Genomic DNA, 21,585 nt, shown 5'->3' with positions numbered 1-21,585 from the left:
TGCCAGGCACACTACTAAATACATTTGTATGTTTTTACTGATTCTTTGTGACAACTCTGGGAGAAACTGTTCTTATCTCCATTCTACTGTTGGGGAAACTGAGTCATAGAGAGTTAAGTAAATTCCCGAAAGTAACACGAGTGCAGGAGTGAAGGAACTGGGCTCAAAGCCAACTTTGTCTGACATCAGAGCCCTGCTCTTAACCGTCACGTTTACTGCCATGCTGAAGGAGTGCATTTTGAAAAGAAAAAGAAAGTATATTTCATTCTAGTCCATTCTGACAACCTCCATCTTGGGCCCTCCTTTGGCAGCCTGACTCTTTGGTCTTAGAGAGATGATGCTGTGGTGATGGGTGCTCTGTGCACATGGCCATCAAGCAGAATTATCTAACTGTTGAGGAGTCCCTTTGCCAAAGTAGGACTAAGGAAGAAAACTGAACAGAGAAGAATTTCAGAGGCAGGTGGGAGGTCTGTGTAGTCAAGAGGAGAAATGTTAACCCTGTCAGCTTAAAAAGCCATTTGGCTCTCTCTCAAACTCATTTAAATCACCCCCTCTTAATAGCCTTCCTGGAAGTATGTTGTATGTCAACATGGGCCTGTCTCTGTTCCCTGTTCACCTCCTGTGGGTCCCATTCCTTTTGCTGTTGAGGTTCTTTGTAACCCTGCAGACTATTCTCTGGACTGGAAATTCCAGACACATCCATTTTGTCTTCCATATGCCCTGTGGGATGAAGTCAGTCCCTTCACAAGTTTTCTGTCTGATATCCAGGCTTTTAAATTCTGGTACCCTTTGACTATTCAGAAATTAATACTTGGAAGAGCTAACAGGAGCCTGGGGTAAGGCGTTTCCTCCGCATTTTTCTTCCTCCTGGAGAAGAGGACGGGGGACTGAGCTCATGCCTGCAGGCAGAGTTATATTTCAGGGAAGACTAAGCTCATTTGTGTCCAGAGACTGGTTTCTTAAGAGAACTGTCTCTGTTGCCTCCATACTTGGTATTTTTCAAACCAGATTACACGTCCTCAGGGAAGAGAACTTCCTCCTGATGTGTGCCACTGTGGCTTTGACTTCTAAGTTCCCGGACCCCGCCTCTGTGTGTGACCAGAGCATCTGTCTGAAAAATCCCTAGAACCAGAAGCCTCGAGATTGGGGCTGGGGAGGGACTTACTTGTATGTACTTTTCACGGTGGATGCTTTTTGCTATTTGAATCATTGGCCATCTTTCTGTTAAAAAAAAAAGTTTCTAAGTATCTTTAACAACTTTATTGAGGCGTAACTGACATACATCAAACTGCACATATTTAAGGTGTACAATCTGATCATTCTGATGTGTGTAGACATCTGTGAAACCACCAAAAGTCTAGCTAGTTCTGAAGCCACAGGCCACAGGCGTGGGTCCCCTGAGCCCACCTGAGACCCCCAGCCACTCTGTATCCCTTCTTAGTGAAGCTGTTGGTCATGAGACCCCACAATGCAGTCCGGGGATGGCCGGGCCAGCAGTTTGTCACAGGGTGCTCAGAGGCTCTCTGGAAACCACATTAGGAATTTTTAGGGGTTCTGTGAAGGAAAAGCAAGCGATTTTTACTTCTCCAGGACTTTACCCCAAGATTCTAAGCTGGGGTATTCTGGGTCATGAATGCAACACGGGACACTGTTCTGGCCTTGGAAAGCTTGCGGGGACTATGAGGATAGACGTGAACTGTTGTTCCCTCGTAAGCTGGGTTGTAAGGCACACTCAGCATGGGCGGAGGGTTTCACTTCTTCATCGACACTAAGACAGGAAGACGGGGCAGGAAGAGTCCTAGGAACGGCGCATTTCAACAGGAACCGAACCTAAAACAGTTGCTGAAGGAGGGCACAGGCGACGAGGGGTGGGGTGGGTATTAGGGGATGGACACCCGAGCAAATGTCAATGCAGGAATTGGACCTGCTGTGTTTATCACCTTGTCTCCTGGACCCTCCACCTTTCCTCTCATTCTCTTGGTGTTTGGAAACTGTTTCACTATTGGGCTTTCAACTCCTGAGAAAGCTCCCTGTTGTCATCCTGGGTGTATAGACAAGAAACAAAAATAAGTAAAGAATACCAGGGTTCTGTTACTTTTAAAATGTTGAGTTATGAAAGTTTCATTTCAAACGTACCCCTCTTATGTTTCTGATTCTCAAAGGCAGTTATTTGAAATCCAAGTACAAAAGGTCGTGCCCCAGGCTGAAGAGCATGGACACCTATCTTCATGGTTTGAGTGCAGTCGTATAGCTTTGTTCACGTTCCATAGCTTTGTAACAAACTTAATCCAAATTCTGTATTTCACCTGTTTCCGTCACCACCATACTGTGTGCCTTTCTGTTGCATCTCATGGTCCATCACTCCATGAAGATTCTAACTTTGACTGTTCCTGTGGCTGGCTGTTCAATGTCAGGGCTGCGATTTATTCAGAAAGAAACAGGCAAAGACAAATTGAGAGTCAGACCTTTTGTGCAGTCCTGGGTCAATTAAAATTGAAAAACAGTGTCTGGTATGCGTGAAGATCAGCATGCTGCTCAGAGTGACCCGTGTATGACAGTTAGTCCCCAGTTCAGACCAGTGGGAAATGGGCTGTCTCAAATCACTAAGATTCTCCTAAAAAAGAATAAAAAAAAGCCATAGTTTTCAGATTCAGTTTTAACAGCATAAAATGTGTGGATCCCTTGTTCCTAAAGTGTTGGTGGCCTACAAACTAGGAAGATACTCTTAAGGTCAGATTCTTGGGGAATTAGAGTGTTTTCTGCACAACTGGACTTTCATATTTATTGAATATCTTTATTTCTTACATTTTTGATACCTTGCATGCATGAAACATTGGAGTGAAGGATCAGGCAATAGAAATGGAATAAATGGTGGAATTCTGAATTAATGGTGTTGAAAAAGACCTGTAAGTTTGTGTACTTCATCTCCTTTCCTTCTTTTAGGTCACGCCCACTCAATTTTGAAAATATCACTGATTTAACTTTCCTTCAAAATATACTTGATACCTTGTTTAAGGGGTACAGGGTTTCAGTTTTGCAAAATGAAAAGAGTTCTGGAGATTGGTTGCACATCAATGTGAATTCACTCAATGCTATTGAACTATACACTTAAAAATGGTAAATTTTGTGTTATGTGTGTTTTACCACAATTTAAAAAAAATGTCTATGCTTGAGGGTATTATATTAAGCGAAATAAGCCAGACAGAGAAAGACAAACACTGCATGATTTCACTCATGTGTGGAAGATAAACAAACACATGGATTAAGAGAACAGATTAGTGGTTACCAGAGGGGAAGGGGGTCGAGTGGTGGATGAAAGGGGTAAAGGGGCACATATGTATGGTGATGGATAAACATTAGACTATTGGTGGTGAGCACAATGCAGTCTATACAGAAACCGATAAATAATAATGTACGCTGGAAATTACACAATATTATAAACCATTATGACATCAATAAAATAATTGAAAAAAAATGTCCCTGATACCTTGCAGCCTTCTTGGAAAGATTTTTGTAGTCAAAACCTTCTTAGCGAGGGAATTCTTAATGTCTATGTTAATTCTACCCTCGTAGAATTTCACATCATAGCCTCTTTAGGGGAAAGAAATAAAGGCACTTAATACTGCCTGTAAAATTCGCTTTCATAAGCACAAATACAGCAGTCCCCGCTTGTCTGAGGTTTGCTGTCCGAGGTTTCAGTTACCCGAGGTCAATTGTATCTGGAAGCAGTTGATTCTCCTTCTGATGATACATCAGTAGGAGCCTAACACCATGTCATAATGTCAGTGCCATTCACCTCACTGCATCTCATCACGTGGGCATTGTATCCTCTCACATCATCACAAGAAGGGTGAGTACAGTACAGTAGGATACTTAGAGACCACATTCACATCACTTTTATTACAGTTTATTGTTATAATTTTTCTATTTTATTACTAGCTATTATTGTTAATGTCTTACTGTGCCTAATTTATAAATGAAACTTTATCATAGGTATGTATGCAGATGAAAAAACGTAGTATATATAGGGTTTAGTACTATCCACGGTTTCAGGCGTCCACTGGGGGTCTTGGAATGTATCCCTTGCAGATTAGGGGGGACTTTTGTAGGCTTAAAGAGTAACCCTGCTTAACATTCCCGGACCTGCTTGAAACTCAGGAAGAGAAGAGGAGGTGACAATTCTTCAGAGGCTCTGAGACCCCCCCCAGTTAGAGTCCAGACCATCTTTCCTCTAGATCTGCTGCCTGAAAGAGGCTAGAGTCAGCGTGCTGCCCTGAAGGTGCTCCCTGGAGAGAGATGGGAAATCCAGATGAGAACAATGCCGCTGAACCAAATCTCAGGAAAGGAGAGTGGCCAGGAGGAGCTTCCAGAAAGGGAGAGGTCCGAGAAGCCATGGTCAGAGGCTGCTCTCTCCTCTGCCTCCTGCACCCACACTCACCCTCCATCCAGAAAACACAAAAGATTCCTGGCGAGTCCTGCTAAGGGTGGTGCCCTCTGGCTTTCTGGAATGTTCTACTCTTGATCTTGACTGTGGGACCACCCAGCCTACTGGTTGACCAGACAGAATGCTAGGACATTTAGGGTACCCTAAAGGGCATTAAATTATAGCTTCTCTTTGGAATGGTAGAGATGTTTTAAACATTGCCCCTGACAGGAAGTGGTATTACGCTCTGCTGAAGAAGACTCAGCAGTCAGTCCACCCAAGTTTGAATTCAGACCCTACCCCTTGTTAGCCCTGTGATCTGGGGTCATCTGTCCAGCCTTGGTGGCTCAGTCTCTCCAGACATAAAAGGGGAGTATTTGTATTTTTCTTGAGTTCTCATAATTGTCGTGGTCCCATCTGATCATGTCATCTCCCTAAACCTGTAGAATCAAATCTACAGATGAGGATGTAGATAGAGGTTGGGGTGTGGAGGGGAAGTGCAGAGAGAAAGCGTGGAAGGAATTAACAAGCGTTACATCATCATCATGTGTCAAGAACTGAATTGCATTTTGCACATGCTGTCTTAGGTCACCTTCTTGACGTTTGTAAGGTCAGTGATATTATACCCATTTTATAGAAAAGAGGCTGAAGCTCTGAGCAATTCACGTGTGTGGCCATGATCCCATGAGCCATGATCCAGTCTAGGCCTCTGACTCCAAAGCATTCCTGTTTACTAACAATGATCCTGGGTTCTTAAGGCTGCGATTCGATGCTCAGGTCTCCAGATGACAGCCCCTGAGGTCGATGTCATCCGGGGGAGCTCTCCTAGGAGATCAGAGAAGTCGTTTTTGGTCTAGAAACCCAGCAGAGACTGTGGAAGTGAGGACCCCACCTTTCTCTCTGTGCGTCTTTCCAATCAAGAAGTGTCATGTAGAAAGACATAGGTCTGGAATAATTTTTAAAATCAAAAGATATGATACTGAGCACGTATTTGCATGCGTGTACACATACTCACACTCTCTAGGACCCTGAACATGAACTTACAGGGTCAGACTTTCCTTTCAGCCTTTTACAGAGTGTTAGATGGCAGTGCTGGGTGGTATTCACTTGGACACTCATGCTGGTTCTGCAGGAGGCTGGGAATTGGTGAAATGAAGCATTTGGAAGTCGACTACGTCTCCCAAACCCTCTGCTTGAGAACCATAGAACTCTGTGGCCAGCAGAGTCAGAACAAGAACGTGGATCTCTGATCTGGGCCCAGGGCTCAGATCTACTACACCATCACTTTGGAAAAGCTCAGGGAGGAAGAGATGTCATATTTTCATGATTTTTTCACCTTCTCATTCTAACGCTGGTGCCGTCTTGAATCCTTGACTTCTCTGAGAGGCGTCTTTCTGAGCGGCTTTGAAAGGCAGCAGCACAGACAACAAAATCTCTTTTGTGCCTGTGACCTGGGCCATAGTTCTGACCCTTCCTCCTGGAAATGAAGAAAAGGGAGGCCAGAAGTGACAGCTCCCTGCCCGGAGGACACTCTGCCTAGCAACCAGTGACACTTGCTGCCACGGGGTCACAGCCTGTGATGATTTCTCTCGGAGATCGACACACTATTATGAATGTAAAGTGTATTGACTCTACTCTGGAAAGGAAATTGGAAGGCCTTAGAGAGACAGTGGGCAAGGGCAAGTGGGAAGTGGGAGAAGCGCACAATCAAATCCCCAGATGAGTCATTTCTAGGCGCCAACACCAGTGACAAGAGGGGTCAGAGGGTCTTCCACACTGCACAGGAGTCATCTCACTGAGAGTCTTCCAGTTAAATGGTGCAGATGGCCCTGCCAGGCCCTGATTTATTTTGATGAAACGATTTTGACATGAAGAGACAGGCAGGTGACAAAAGCAAAGGCTGGGATGTGCACCTTTATCCTGGCTTTCCTTTATTCCCACTGGCAGACCTCGCCCAAGGCTTCCTCAGCTCCGCTTATTACGGGTGGCTGGGGCTAACAGGATAATACATGCAAGAGAAGGTGTTGGCCCTAAGCTGGCCCCTTCTTTAGAAGAATCCTAATGAACAGGTAGAGATCCCAGCAGTTGAAGATGCCTCTCTGACGCTTGCTGAGAAAGGAGTCTTTGCTGGCTTTGGGAGACACTGGAATTTGGTGGGAGTTAGAACCAGGAGAAGAGATGAACTCACCCAAGGCCCATGCAAGGATTGAGAAGAGCTTGACCTGGGCATGGATCTCAGGAGAACACTGCTTTTTATCAATACAGAGGCTTCTCTTGCTCAAATCCCATCTCTAACTCACCACTCATTCGTTCATTCATGTATCCAACTGTGCAGTCATTTAACATTGATCATTTGGGCCAGGTTCTATGGAAACAAAGATATATACCACACTGTTCCTACTGTCAAGACGTGGTCATTCTTGAAGAGAGATAGACTATGAACAAAGATGAAAATGAGGTGGGACGAGTGCATCAGGAGAGGCTGATGGACCTCTGTGGGTGTGGAGCCCAGCCATGGAGCTGCTGGGTGGGCTGCGGTAGGAACAGGAGAGACGTCTGTGAGATCAAGGCAGCTCGCTCTGCAGAGGGGTTACCATGCGGGGTCTTGAATAAGAGGTAGTTTGGGCAGTAGAGAAAGAGGAAGGGGCATGGAGGCCCTGGGAGCAGATAAGCAGTGGGAGAGGCCAGTAGTAAAGAGCAGAGGGACCCCTTCTCCCTCCCACTCTCCCACCTACCAGGAGATGGGCAGGGGAGGCTAGGGGTGTGCTAGCCTCCCCTGCCCATCTCCTAGGGGTGTGCTTGCAGACTTGCCCAAGAGAAAGTGCAGATCCAGGCCATATCCTGCCTCCTGGCCGTGTACCAGCGCCTCGGGTCCATCCCGCTCAGATCCAAGAGCACTTGGCTCAGTTCATGTGCTTTCGCCTTTTTGAACGTGATTCTTTGAGTGTGATTTTTTGGACGGGATTCCTTCCTCTCGCCTTATCAGCCTGCAGGAGGCTGTTTCGCTTTGCCTGAATCGGGACTGACTTCATATTTCTTATGGGGCTTCAGAATCAAGACAGAATCTCCATGCCAAGCTGCCTCATGGCCGACATTAGCATGTGTTAAAAACCTAATAAAATATTGCTTCCAACATTTCCGGCCAAATTCACTTAGGTAAATAAATCTAACATAAGGCCTCTCCCAGAACATCCCGTTGGGTTTTAGGAGATAGCTTTCAAGTCTGCTCCCTGCGGTGGGAGTGGTACACAGAGTGCTTATGTCCTGGGCTTCATCCGAGGCCACATTTCACGTGAGCTACATTTCTGTCATCCCCAGAAACTATGTTGAAGACGTGCCATCTACTGCCCTTACGTGTGGAACCATACGATAAATTCCTTCTCGGTGTACTTCCAGGAAAGGCTTGCCTGTGTGTGTCAACACAGCCTGCTTCTCTGGTCTGCAGACGAAGCCCATGTTCCCTAGTAAACTTGGCCACTGGCAGGCGCTATTTTATCTAGTGTGCCTGATGGTCTTCAATGGACTCTGTCTTACTTATGTTCTTAATCCCCCTATTTTATACCATTTAAAATTGTACCATTTAAAACCTTCTGGCCGGGGACGGAGGTTTGGCGGTTAATAATACAATTGTATTTTTGATCCAAATACGAGGTCGTAGGGGCGCACAATTTCTCTTTGGACCCTGCGGCTCATCATCTGTTCTCATCCACTTCATTAGCACAGCACCAGGGAGGGGCTGCAGAGCCTTTAGCGTTGTTGATTGTCTGACTTGAATGCAACTGCTCTTTGAGAATAAATATTTTTCAGCCAGAAGTTGCTTTTCCCTCTCTCACCTCCCAGGACACCAGTACCTGTGCACTTTTTCATGACTCTCATGCCCCAGCGAGAGTGCCTTTTTAATTATATTGAGAATGACATCATCGGCAGAGTGCAGTGTCTCTCGCTAGCGTGTACCTGCCAGCAATTTGCAAGAGCGATGGGGAAAGGGTCTGCGGGGAGGAGACTTGGGGAACTTCCAAATTAAAATGCTGACGAACATTGGAAAGCCAGTGCCGTGTCTCCGGGCATATCACTGGAGTGAGAGAGAGACTTTTTTCTCTTCTAGCCAACAAATGTCGTTTTAACCCTAAAGAAGCGGGAGACAGGGGCAGATGAGAGAAGGTGAATTACTCTAGTGAACGGAGGCGGATGTTACTGAGCAGACACGGAGCCGAGAAGGTGTGCTATTTACGGCAGGTCTGCCCACATGAGTTCAGCTCCAAGGGAAGTCGTCTGCTTTCTCTTCTCTTTACTGCGCGGTGATGATTTATTCACGGTTCCTGAGATAAAGGATGTCACAGTTCCCTCAAAAGAGGATTTGATTCTGATCAGAGTCGGTCCTTGTCAAAGCGATGAGGGGATAAGTAATTTTATGGGGATTCAGTTACTGATTGAAGGAGAAAAGGGGAACCTGGTTTTATTGAGCACCTTTCACACACCAGGTACTTTATAAATGATCATTTATTGAATCCTCACAACAACCGTGTGAGGTAGATATTATTGTCCCAGTATTTCAGAGTGAAAGTAAATGCTGATCAGTTAACACATCGACTAGAACTGGGTTTCCAAGCCCTGTGGTTTGACTACAAATCCACTGCGCAGATTTCATGAAAGGAGCACTTACATTTTAAGATCAATCACAGACTATATATACATAATTTTTTTGCCCCCCTCATAATTCCCCACTGTCCCCGCCATCATACTAGAAGGCAAGCTTTCTCTTTCCAGTCGGTGATGAAGCTACATTCTTCGAATGCCAGCCATGCCCTAGGCAGAAAACAGCAGGTGCCACCCTGTCTGTGTATTACAATGGAAAGGTAGCAACCTACCTACCTGTCCCAAAAAATGGCCCCACCTTTACTCTTCGTCTCTGCCCTATTTCTCTATGATCCCTTTACTAAATGAAACTCTTAAGGGCTCCCAGCTACTGCTGACTACAAAATTGACGATTGGAGTGTTGAACCTTGCCCAAGGCTTCGTGCCTGCCGTAGGTACCATGCAGAGCTTATTGCAAAGCTCTGATTTCCTGTGCTCTTGGACGACAGCCTTCTCCCTCTTCCCTGAGCATCAGGCAAAGGGAATAATTCGGTGTGCAATGTCATGAAGACCTCAACTTTGAATTGGTCCTGGGACTATTTGGCCCACTGGAAGGGTAAGCAGTCTGCCAGTCTTATCCTGGAGAGCTGACTTCACCTTCCTGTGAATGCATGGACGGTTTACATCCAACATAGTAATTTATTACTCATTGTCGGACGAGATAGGGTCATAACAGGGTATGAAGAGCGGGCTTCTTTTTAAAGGAAAAACATGGACGTGGTAGACATGACGACCGTGGAAGATGAGTCTTGAATCCCAGAGCCTTAGCATCCCCATATTTGCTGGAAATATCTCCGAATTGGGGCTGCAGCCGTGACAGCCCTATCTGGAAGAGGCAAGCTGAGTACTGCGTGTCTTTTGTGTTTTCGCCTCACCGAGACAGTTATCATTTCATGAATGCGGAGAGGCTGCCGAGGGGAGCCACCCCGGATGAGCAGTCCTTGTGACATTGCCCCGAGCGGGCTGGAGTCTGGGGATGGCTGTGTTAATCAGCAGGTGCTCCCTGATGAACACCTGCCCGCCTGCCCAGAGTCCCGAGGGGGCCAGATCCTGAATAAAGCAGGCTCCCCAGCCGGCTGGCAAAAGCACTTTGCATTTCTGGAGGAGCAATAATTATGTACGCCTGTCAAAGCCATCCCATTGGGGATCATTCATAGGCACGGATGAGGAAGACTCGGCTTCCCAGACTGATAGCGACGCCAACTTTTCCCAGTGCTGGGATCAGGCTGTGTCTTAGCAAAATTAGAAGAAATTATGTGGAGATCAGAGAAAGAGAACAAGGGAGTAAATTATGTATTTATTCTTTATATATATACAGAATAGTATGTAGGAATAGTGTAAGGGGAGGGACAACTGGCAAATGGAAAAGGTTGTTCCCTGGGAGCCCTGGATTAAATGGCCGAGCCTGTTGGAAGGAGAGAGAAATGGCGGTGGAGGTGGAGAGAAGCAATTAAAGGAGCCGACTGACCGAAGTTCGTGGTGGGAGGAGGTGGGGTGGGAGGAAGAGGTACATGGACACAGGGGTTAGGAAGATGGACACGACATAGCCTTTCCTGAGTACACAAGTAATGTTGCCAAAGTATATATCACTGCCTCCTTCCTGGGTGCCTGGAGGATGATCCTATTGAAACCGTTGATCCTCTGATCCTATTGAAACCGTTGACTCCTGCATCTGAGCGAATGGCATCCAGTCCCTTCTAGTGGTGCCCCTCCCTGCAGCACCACTCTCTCTGCTCGGCAGTTCTGTGCTTCAAACCTGCCTTGAGAGAGCCGGTAGGTCTCGTCCTCTCCGTGGCAGCTTCCCTGCGAGGCTGCTGTAACAATCAAATACGTGACCCCTTCGTCTATCCCGCTGCACCAATAAGAAACCTTTATTAGGCACCGACTGTGTGTCAGGCACTGTGCTAGGCTGCCGGGCTGCATTGTTGATAGAACCTGATCCCTGATCACCGGGAATTTATTGTCTGGCAGAATTCTATTGCATTTAAAAAAAGCGGCTTCAAACCCCTTGTGATTGGGCTGTTTGTTACTTGCTGGATCTGTATCCAGCATTTAAAAAACCAAAGCCGGGGCCGGCCCGGTGGCGCAAGCGGTTAAGTGCGCGCGCTCCGCTGCGGCGGCCCGGGGTTCGCTGGTTCGGATCCCGGGCGCGCACCGATGCACTGCTTGGTAAGCCATGCTGTGGCAGCGTCCCATATAAAGTGGAGGAAGATGGGCACCGATGTTAGCCCAGGGCCGTCTTCCTCAGCAAAAAAAAGAGGAGGATTGGCGGATGTTAGCTCAGGGCTGATCTCCTCACAAAAAAAAAAAAAAAAAAAACCAAAGCTTTGGAGTCAGTCCCAGACTCGGGCCCCTCGTCTGCCCTGTGCCCTTGGAGGGCTGTGACCTTGGGCACACTAACATTTCTAAGCCCCAATGTCCTCATCAGTAAAACACTGCAGGGTTGCTTTGAAGATGAAATGGGATGATGTAAGTGAAGCCCAGCGTGCAGCCCGGAGCCTGGGGGGGGACCTGCAGAAGATGATGGTGGGGGGTGGGGGCAGGAAACCTGGAGCTTAGCGTGGTGTGTGCCAGTGGCAGCTTTTCACCTGCCAGGACCCCGTTGTCATTTACGCCCTTTGGGTTGCTTTCCTTCCTGCTTCAGAGCATTGCAGCCTTTTCTGAAATGACCTGCTCTGTCCGCACTTAAGTGGAATAACAGAAGGGCCCGAGGACTGCGGTAGGCGCTCAGGTCCTGGCTCCACTTAAGCAGACTCCTGGACCCCTGAGCCTTAGTTTCCTCCTCTGTCATTTCAGTGGGTTGGTGACTGGTCTCTCTGGCTCCTTATATAATCCAGCGTTTCTAGGTGACCTGCGCCCATCTTACATGGGGTGAGGATCTGGCAGTTACTAGCCGTGTGCATTTGGCAAGTTACTCCTCTCTCTGTGCCTCGGCTCCATCCCCTATCAAGTGGGAGTCATCCTGGCGTCTACTTCCTGGGCTTCCGGTGAGGATGGACTCCATCAGTTCATTTAAACACCTGATACAGCCCAGGGACGAGGCTGCACCGAGTAAACAGCAAGTGTTCGCATTGGCTGTGTCCACAGCTGGCTTTGCTGGGATAGTCTGCTGCTGGTCTCTCCTAAGTTGGTGGTAAAGCATTTGTCTCTGTCCACTAATGGGTTGGGGTTCAGGCTGGATGGGGGACCTCTGAGATAGAGAAATGCTCCCTCTGGCAGGACCGACGTAGCTTTAGGATCCCCCCTATCTATCTGGGGTGCCTGGGAGCCAGAAGAGCGAGTGCAGGCCCCACTGTTCTTCCGTCAGCCTGCATAAAGGAAGTAGCCTCTGTTTGCCTCCTGCCACAGAACCCAGGGGCTGCTCAGAGAGGGCCGGAAGGAAGCCAGCCTCCCTGGCTAATCAGCCTGAGCATCAGAGGGTGACTGCAGAATGACCTCATGCTTTCTCTCCATCCCCAGCGCCCCCTCCCCAGGAATAATGAGCAGCCAATGAGTGCCTGCCTGCTTATTACCAGGCCCCAGGGGGAGGGGGGGGTGGGAGGCAGGCTCCCAGCTGCTCCGGGAAACAATTACAGGCAGGCTTCAAAGAGACCCTGTGCTTAGGCATCATTTAGTCAGAGCTGCCCTGATTCACTCCCCGCTCTCCCTCTAGGTTTTCAGAAAAGTTGCAAAGAAAGGGCAGACTGATCCTGCTTTCTCTGCACTCTCAGCACCCGACTCTTTCTGCAACTCCCAGCTGTGGCCACTCTTCCAGGGCAGAGCATCACCCATCATGGGGCTCGGGGCCCTGGGCAGTGCCATCTGGGTAGATGGGTGGGGCCCAGCTGTGGAGCTGTCCCCTGGCAGCCCAGCAGTCATTGTGTGTGCTGTAGTGAGAAGCGAATTGTCCAGAATAGCCTTGAGAAGGAGGGAGAGGCCAGAGACTCAGTCTCTGGGCCATGGTTCCTTGCGAAGCACAGATGGGAGCCTTTTGATTTCCTTAATGCAATTAATTCAGAAGTGACAATTCCTTTGATTTAGAATGTGTGAGATGCCCAAGGGAATGGTGGATGACAGGAGAGGGCTTGAGGGGAGAATTCGCTGAGTTGACGCCACTGTTGACTGACCCTGGGTCAGCTCTGAGACAAAGGCTTCTGCACCGGAACTTCTGTGTGTGGCTTCCTCATCTAAGTCACTGGTACTAAAAGGAGAGAATGCAAATACTAATAAAGGGCTTTCAACTGAGAGCCCAAGTTGCTTGTGTCTCGACCAAGACATACTGAGTTTCCTACAATTAGGAGCTGTAGGCCAGGTACTATGAGGGGTACGAGATCTTTGGGGTTTCAGTCTGAGGGTGTGTATGAGTTTTCTGTGGCTGCTGTAACAAATCACCACAAACTTGGTGTCTTAACATAACAGTGACGTATTCTCTCACAATTCTGGAAGGCAGAAGTCGAAATCAAGCCCTCCGCAGAGGCATATTTTCTCCGAAGGCTTGAGGGGAAAATTGTTCCTTGGCTCTCCTACCTTCTGGTGGCTGCCAGCATTCCTTGACATGTGGCTCCGTCACTCCAATCTCTGCCTCTGTCTTCACATGGCCTTCTCTTGTGTGTATCTCTGTGTCAAAACTCCCTATCTATCTCTTTTCTATAAGGCTTTATGGGATTGCATTTAGGGCTCACCTCGATAATCCAGGATAAGCTCCTCCTCTCAAGAATCTTAATCGCATCTTTTGTAATGAACCTGTAACAGGTTCTAGGGATTAGGGTGTGGACATACCATTTTGGAGGCCACCGTTTAGCCCACTACAGGGTGTAATGAATCATGTCACACAAAATTCACTGTGTTCTTCGTAGCATTATTCACAATCGCTAAAAGAGGGAAGCAACCCGAGTGTCCAATGAGGGATCAATAGATAAACAAAATGTGATATATCCATACAATGGAATATTATTCAGCCTTAAAAAGGAAGGAAATTCTGACACATGCTGTAACGTGAATGAAACTTGAGGATATTATGCTAAGAGAAATAAGCCAGTCACCAAAGGACAAATACTGTATAATTCCACTTATATGAGGCACCTAGAGGAGTCAGATTTATAGAAACAGAAAGTAGAATGGTGGTTGCCGGGGGCTAGTGGGAGGGAGGAATGGAGAGTTGTTATTTAACGGGGACAGAGTTTCAGTTTTGCAAGATAAAGAGTTCTGGAGATTGGTTGCACAACAATGCGAATATACTTAACAGTACTGAACTATATACTTCAAAATGGTTAAGATGGTAAGCTTTATGTTATGTGTATTTTACCACAATTAAACATTATTAAAGATTAAAATTATCACAACACAAGGGCATGCATGCACAGAGTGAATGAGGTACATGTGGAAAATGCTACAGGAATATGGAGGAGAAAGACACCATTTGGAGGTGGGATGGTCAGGGAGGGCTTCCTGGAAGAAGTGGGCCTTGAGCAGGATAAAATTTAAGTGGAAAGGAGGAAGAGAGAGGATGGTGTGGGCAAAGGTTTGGAAATAAAAATGAGATTGGTGTATTCTTTCGTCCAATACAAAAAGATTGACCAGAAATGAGTACTTTTGTAGGAATTAGACAGAAGAGAGGTTGGATAGGTGTACTGGGCCTAACTTCAAAGAATGGTCTTAGATGCCAGGCTGGCATTTACAACTTGATAGCGTTTAGAAGTTTATCATAATTCATGAGTGAGGTAATGAGGGTCTGGAATAAGAATGAACACAGAGGACACTCATCGTGTGCCAGGCCTGTCTTAGCATTTTATGCAGATAATATGAATTCATTTAATCCTCATAACAGCCCTGTGATGGGAGTATAGTCATCATCCCCATTTTGCAGCTGAGTAAACTGGGGCACAGAGAGGTTAAGTAGCTGGCCCAAAATTATATAAGAAAGATGGACTATGTTAACTGATTTAAGAGATTGGGGTGAGGGATTCAGAATGGTTGTAAGGTTTTTATAATGGGTGAATAGACCTTGGAGAAGGCTGGGCAGTGTCTAGGGAAGGATGAGGCTAAGAACAATATTTTAGGGCAGGAATTCAGTTCATCAGTCTGGTTCATCATTTTACAGATGAGAACACCGAGGCTCAGAGAGGTTATAGAATTTGTCCAAGGGCGTCTATCTGGGATGTCTACGTGTTAAGTGTACAGTGGTAGTATAATATGTAAGTGTGGAGAATTGGAGAGGTCCAGGGTGCCCCCTTGTCATCAGATTCCTCTCCCCAGACTTTGCCTGAACGGCTCACGGACCCGGGAAGGGTCATCGTCATGGGGATGTGCCTAGAGCGCTTTTAGCCCTACGCCCGTCTAAAGTGTTCTTTTGGTCATTACGGTCCAATCATGTCTCACCTCGGAAGGCAGGCTGAGAAGTAGACAGGGCCTTCTATATGTGCTCGTATATGTGTGGTTTCCCACTGGAATAGTCCAGAGCCCTCGGGACCTCTGATCCGGGTGGTGGAGTCAGACCAGCAATGACGAAGAGCTATTCTGCCCTCTTCCCTGAAGAACCCGCCCGAAGCCCCGGTTTCCCGGCTCTGTTGGTTGGAAAGGCCGTCCTGTTAGCTCTGCAAGCAGCTTCACCAAGCAGTGCATTTTGAGTGCGACCTTTATAAAAAGATTCTATTTGTCAGATGGAAGAAGAAATAAAAGCTGGAAAGTGTCTGACATAGGAAAAGAAAATGAGAAGAGAGAAGCTTCTGAGTGAACAGAGTTAACTACAAGGCTGAGGGCAAGTCTTAAATGCAGTGACCTCATGGGGCCGGGACAGCACCAGTGACCCAGAATGGGCTGTTTCTAACCCAAGACACGCGGGGCTTGCCTCGCTTCATCGGCCTGGAGGCCTCTGTCCAGCTTGTCCTGTAGAGCTTGGCTGGACTACAGGCCACCTTTCCGGCCTCGTGCCCAGCCCGATCCCTGCAAGCTCCGCAAATGTTTACAGCACAAGTAGTTGGCAAATTGTAATCAGCAGGATTCTGCAAACATCCCTCCGAAGTGCATAAGAGCATAAAGCTTTCTGCTTACCCAGCGACTTTCTCTAAATGAGTTTCAGAAACGTTCGGAACAATGTAGTTCATTAATCACCATCGCGTCAAGGTGGGATATTGTCTTCGTTTGCAAGATCAGAAAGTTACAGGGCTGACGCCTTACGTGCTGTTAAACCAACCATACAGAGAATTAAAGGTTCGGTGTCTGAATCAATCAGCATAGGCCAGGTTATGCTGTGATGACAGACAACCCCAGACGTCCCCGGGGGCTTAACAGAGGTTTATTTCTCACTCACGCTCCACGTCCATCCGGCCAGTGGGGCTCTTACTCCCACTGATGGAGTAGCCGCCAGCTGGGGCATCACCAGTCGCTGGAATAGCGGAAGAAAGAGTGTGGTTTCTAAAGGGACTTAAGATTCAGGAGTTGTCACCTCAACGTCTTGTGGGATCTGATGTCTCCCCCTTCTATGCCTTTATTTCCCCATTTGTAAATTCTAGGTGATAAATGTTGGCTTTTCTTCACTGACAGTAGTGCATATGATCTGTAATAACTGTTGTATAAAGTAACAGGACTAACCTTTTTTATTTTTTAACCAAAGATATGCATCCAAATAGGTACAGTCCTTGAAAAGAGTTAGTGTGAGATGATAGTTTATTCCAGTGATGCTGCTATTGTTCAGAGCCTTTTAGTTGCCTTCAACTTATAAGTCACCAAGAAAATTCATTTTCTTACTGTAGAAATTCCAATATAAAAAGGTTTGCAGTGATAGGCTAAATCAAGGGATATGTCGTCATGGAGAGGCCAAAAGTCAGTCTCTGCAAGGCTCCTAGGGTGGCATCCATGACTCTGGTGAATTTTTCAGTGTGTCAAGTCAGTTCTTTAGCGCTGCAGGCTCAGAGACCTGATTTTTCATCCTCAGAGGAAGACTCACATTAACCCAAGTTCAAAGTACTGATGTATAAATCCATAATGTCAGTGTACTAGTTTCAAGTGAGCAATGTAACCTTCACCCAGGCAGGGCCCTCAGGGTGCATGATCCTTGACCTCTTACCCCGGAAGTAGGGTCGGCAGAGGGAGGATGGCAGAGGGGTTATGCATGTGGCCTTTGAGGCCAGCCTGACTTTGTTGGAAGTCCTGGCTATGCTGTGAGACTAAGGTCAGCCTGCCTGACATCTCCAACTCTCAGACTCCTCATTGGCAAAGGAATGATAGTGTCTTATTGTAGATGATAATGCAGTCATATAGTGGGGTGCTCAGCACTGTATCAAGGACATAGCCATGGCTCAATAGGTTGTTGGAAGGCATGGAATTAGAAGAAGGAGAGTTAGGTAATTTGAATGTTTAATACGATCAGCTAAAGTAGCCCCGTAAGTCCATTTCTGCCAAATGAAAGGTCTTACCCCTGGGGCCCAAATATTCAGGGCCTGTTGGCTAAGACCACATTTGCTTCCCCAGTTCATCTCCGTTTCCCAACCTACTCCTCCAGCCCCCTCCCCACACAAGCCTCCCCTCAACCCCACCCATTCTGTGCAACCGTTGCTGTATTTAATCCTGTTACAGATAAACTCTTCCAGCCCTGAGAGTTCTTTCTCTTCCTGGGTAAATTTATGCATCTCTAATCAATTCCATTGAGATGTTGGCTTTAAAGTTTAACTCTCAAAGAAAAGGAAATCCTATTTTTGTTGTTTCCATGTTTGGGCTGGAAACCTCACCAGAACCCCCGAGAACCCACAATGATTACTTTGTAGTCACACCTCATTTTATGAAACCAGTTTGACCAGTGTCCTCACCTCCTCCTTCCCTACTGTCCCCACTCACTAGACTTGACTTCAAGTGACACGATTTGAAAAAAATCAAATCCATTCTGAGTGCAAGATTTATCACCAGTGAGGGTGCCCTTACAAATGTGATAACAAGCTTCAAAGGCAAACCCAAAAGATGATCAAAAATGTTTTAAGAACTAGCAGGCATCATAGAAATACTGTAACTCCTTTGAAAGGGATGGCAATCATTTGGACAGACAAATTATGGTGTGTTGCTATTTAAAAATCCACCATGCTACCTCACATTCAGTGACAACCTCTATGGTAAATGCTTTCTATCTGGGCAGCATTTCTGGAAGTGCTTTCTTCTGGAAGTGGAGGTGGTGCTGGCAGAGCGTGCAGCAGCCCATGGCAAACACACTTTGCAGCTTCAAGACTCCCTCATCTGGGCTTCAACTTTGTGATTTATCAGGGACGTTCTGAGATATGCCACATTTCCTCCACTGCGTTCCCCTGTGGTAGATTTCTACTCTTTCTGAAGGAGGGTCTTACATAAAGTCTTGAATTCCCTGTTGGTTACAGAGATTGCTTTTTCATTTTTTCAAATTTTAGCATGAATGGAAGTATAGAATTTTAGGTGGTGTTGATTTATCAAGATGGATTCTCCTGCTGGTTTATGTCTTCTGGGGGAGGAGGCTATGCCCTAGATTCAAACCCACTACTGTCTTTGCCGGCTGTTTTCATTGGTAAATTGATGGTCACTGAGGCCCGGAGGCTGCAATCATGTGAGCCCAGGATTAAGGCAGCAAAGGGCAGCCGTCGGTGTTGGCTCTTTAAAATGAACACTAGTCTTACTCTGTGCCCCTGATAAAAGTCTAGGTCCTTATTAGCAGGTGCTACGTGCTGCTCATGTTTGTATCTCCTGCAGCCTTGGCTAGTGCCCTGCACGTATCAGACGCTCAGTAAACGTCTGTTGAGTTAAAGGAAGTGCGCTTGTCTTAGTCTGCTGGGGCTGCCGTAACAAAATGCCACAGATTGGGTGACTTAACCAAAATTTATTTTCTCACAGCTCTGGAGGCTGGAAGTCGGACACCAGGGTGCCAGCCTGGTTGGGTTCTAGTGAGGGCTCTCTTCCCGACCTGCAGATGGCAGCCTTCTCACTGAGCAGAGGGAGGGCGAGCAAGCTCTCTGGTGTCTCTTCTTATGGGGACACCAGTCCCATCGTGGAGGCCTGCCCTCATGACCTCATCTGAACCTAATCACCTCCCAAAGCCCCCATGTCCAAGTACCATCATGTTGCGGGTTAGAGCTTCAGCATATGAATTTGGGGGGACACAACGCAGTCCATAGCAGCACCTAAAAAGTGAAATAAGAAACCAAACTGTCCTGTAACTCTTGATTTAAATGTCTTATCCACTCTCCTGACAGAAATGCAACAGAGTAACTACTGGAATAGGAAATATACTCAGAAAGGGTATATTAATGTGCCTAAACGCACACGCGTGTGCGCACACACACACACATTTTCTTTTCTGGAAACCGGGTTTTTCTGAGCTTGGAGACATCCAGCAAATATGCTTGGAACAGAGCAGTTATGGTAGAGTAAAGGCAATCCATTTGCATATACCTGACCTGGATGCTAATTTAGAAGTAACTATTTCCTTTTAGCCCCATTTCTCTATCAGACGACCTTTCCCCCTCCCCCACCTCACAGCTTGGCCGTCTGTGGTCATCTCAGCAGTGACAGAGCAAAGTGAGTGATGTTTGACAATACAAACGTCTACAGTGATTTCATGCCTGAAGCTCTGGCGCACTCCTGTAGATTGGCAGAGATGTTTAGGAAAGGGTTTATGATAAAAACATTCTCAGGTAAAGATCGTTGTGCTCTTTTGGAAAGGCAAATGGAAGGTAAATTTTCAGTTTATTCTTAAATACTATTCCCAAGGCCCTTTGGCCTCTATTTTAACATTTCTTGCAGAAGGGTACTTTGATTGTTTAGACTTTAAGTTATTGGAGCCTATAGAGTGGTTGAGGGCAGAGTCTCTGGAGCCAAGATTCAAATCCCAACCTCAACACTTGCTTAATCTTAGGGTACCCGTTTCCTCCCTGTGCAATGGGACTGATAATAGGGCCACCTCGCAGGGCTGTGATGAGGATTAGAGATGCCAACGTTTGTAAACTGCTTAGAACGGGGCCTGGCGCAGAGCAAATACTATATAAGCGTATGTTGAATATATAGAGAGAAATATATCTGTCTATATTTACATATTTTTAAATAAGGCTTCTTGCTGTCAGTTCAGCGTCAGATGTTCTCCTCTGTGGGGAAGGAGAGCCACAGGGTTTTTCAGCCCCGTCAGTGAGCGTGGACTGATTGTTGAGGAAACAGGGCAGAGGGTCTCAATCTGTTGATGGCCCTGGACTTGGCTCTTTGCTCAGAGGCATCCTCACTGTGTCCTCCTTTGGGTGTTATAAAAATCATTTATGTCTATGCACTTGAGCTTTAGACCTCTTTAAAATGTATGTAGACCTGAGGTTGCGTGTTTTAGGGAAAGTCGCCTCTCGTTGCTTACCTGTTTTCCATTTTGTTCTTCCTCCAGCCCAAGCTTTTGGCCAAGGAGCTGCTTGACCTCGTAGCCTCTCACTTCAATCTGAAGGAAAAGGAATACTTTGGAATCGCCTTCACAGATGAGACGTAAGTGCCCAGGAGCCCTCAGAACCTGAAATCGCTCTGTCCCCCTGTCACCACTGTCAGCGGTGCAGTCAGCTGTGGGCCACTTGGGTCTTGTGCTGTGGGGTCGCTCCAAGTTCATCATCCGAATTTCAAAGGCCTTGTGATCATGCCTGGAACGGCCAAAGGATATAATTAGGGTGATGCTAATATTATGAAATTATTAGGTAGACTAGTTCTTATAATCAAGCAGGTTCGTGCGCAGAACCGAAATGTTTATTTTTTCAAAACGTAGATTTGTATGAGTTTGTTTTCTATTAAAGTTAAATGAAAACTTCTGGAAGTGAAACATTTCTCTTCCAGTGTTGGAATAACAATAACAGGAAGTGAGTTTGATGATAAATTCAAAATGAAAAGTGTCTGTGCAGTTTCACTGTCTAAGCTGAAATAGAGAGAATGTAAAAATCAAAAATTCGCATCGTTGCTTTCAGTGGTCTGACGGTTTGGCTCTGTGAGGTGGTGTTTTGCAACGTAACTAAGGAATATCTTTACTAAAATTTCAATTTCCTTCTTAATATACTGTTAGCAAAAGAGCACAGTGAATATCTGCACAGATTCCTAGATAAAAATAAGCTGTTCTAAGCACATTTCATAATTTCTTTCCTCTGTGTACACACACACACACACACACATACACACACTCTTCCAAATTGTTAGAATTACAGAGAAGGTTTCCTAAAATACTGATAGATCAGGGTTATGTTACTGGCTGGACAAGATAGTATGGGGGGGCCATGGCACATCAATCAGATGGTGCCATCGAGGCAGGATGGGCTCAAAATTGAGGACAGTAGGCATCCAGACTGGTCAGGAGGAGAGGTGATCGGATGTGTCTGCATGTGGTTGCACTTAGCTCGGGAGATACAAACAGATAGGGTAGCTGTAGGATTTGTTATCCAAATTGTGACCCTGTGAGTAAAAGGGGGTGTAAATTGGGATTGTCTTGGGCAAACTGGAACAGAGGATTGCCCTCTACCTTAGCCCCATTTCAGGTGGTGTTGTGATCAGGGAGCAGGTGGTGGGAGCAGAGTGATACTTTCCTC

At 46.5% G+C, this 21,585-nt stretch overlaps 1 protein-coding gene across 3 annotated transcripts in view; it reads left to right on the top strand.

The window, feature by feature from the left end:
- Nucleotides 1–21,585, top strand: part of FRMD4A (FERM domain containing 4A) — a 216,649-nt gene that overhangs the window by 47,106 nt on the left and 147,958 nt on the right. For 2 of the 3 annotated variants that reach the window (XM_058532438.1, XM_058532437.1), the window contains exon 3: nt 20,412–20,506. In XM_058532438.1, the coding sequence (XP_058388421.1) occupies nt 20,412–20,506 (95 nt within the window). Of the gene's footprint in view, nt 1–20,411; nt 20,507–21,585 lie in introns of those variants that run through there. The other variant, XM_058532439.1, reaches the window with a different exon arrangement.

The sequence above is a fragment of the Diceros bicornis genome, chromosome 36 (assembly GCF_020826845.1).
Source record: "Diceros bicornis minor isolate mBicDic1 chromosome 36, mDicBic1.mat.cur, whole genome shotgun sequence".
NCBI classification, from domain to species: domain Eukaryota; kingdom Metazoa; phylum Chordata; class Mammalia; order Perissodactyla; family Rhinocerotidae; genus Diceros; species Diceros bicornis.
The sequence above is the reverse complement of the archived record's forward strand: the minus strand, read 5'-3'. Positions and strand labels throughout refer to the sequence as shown.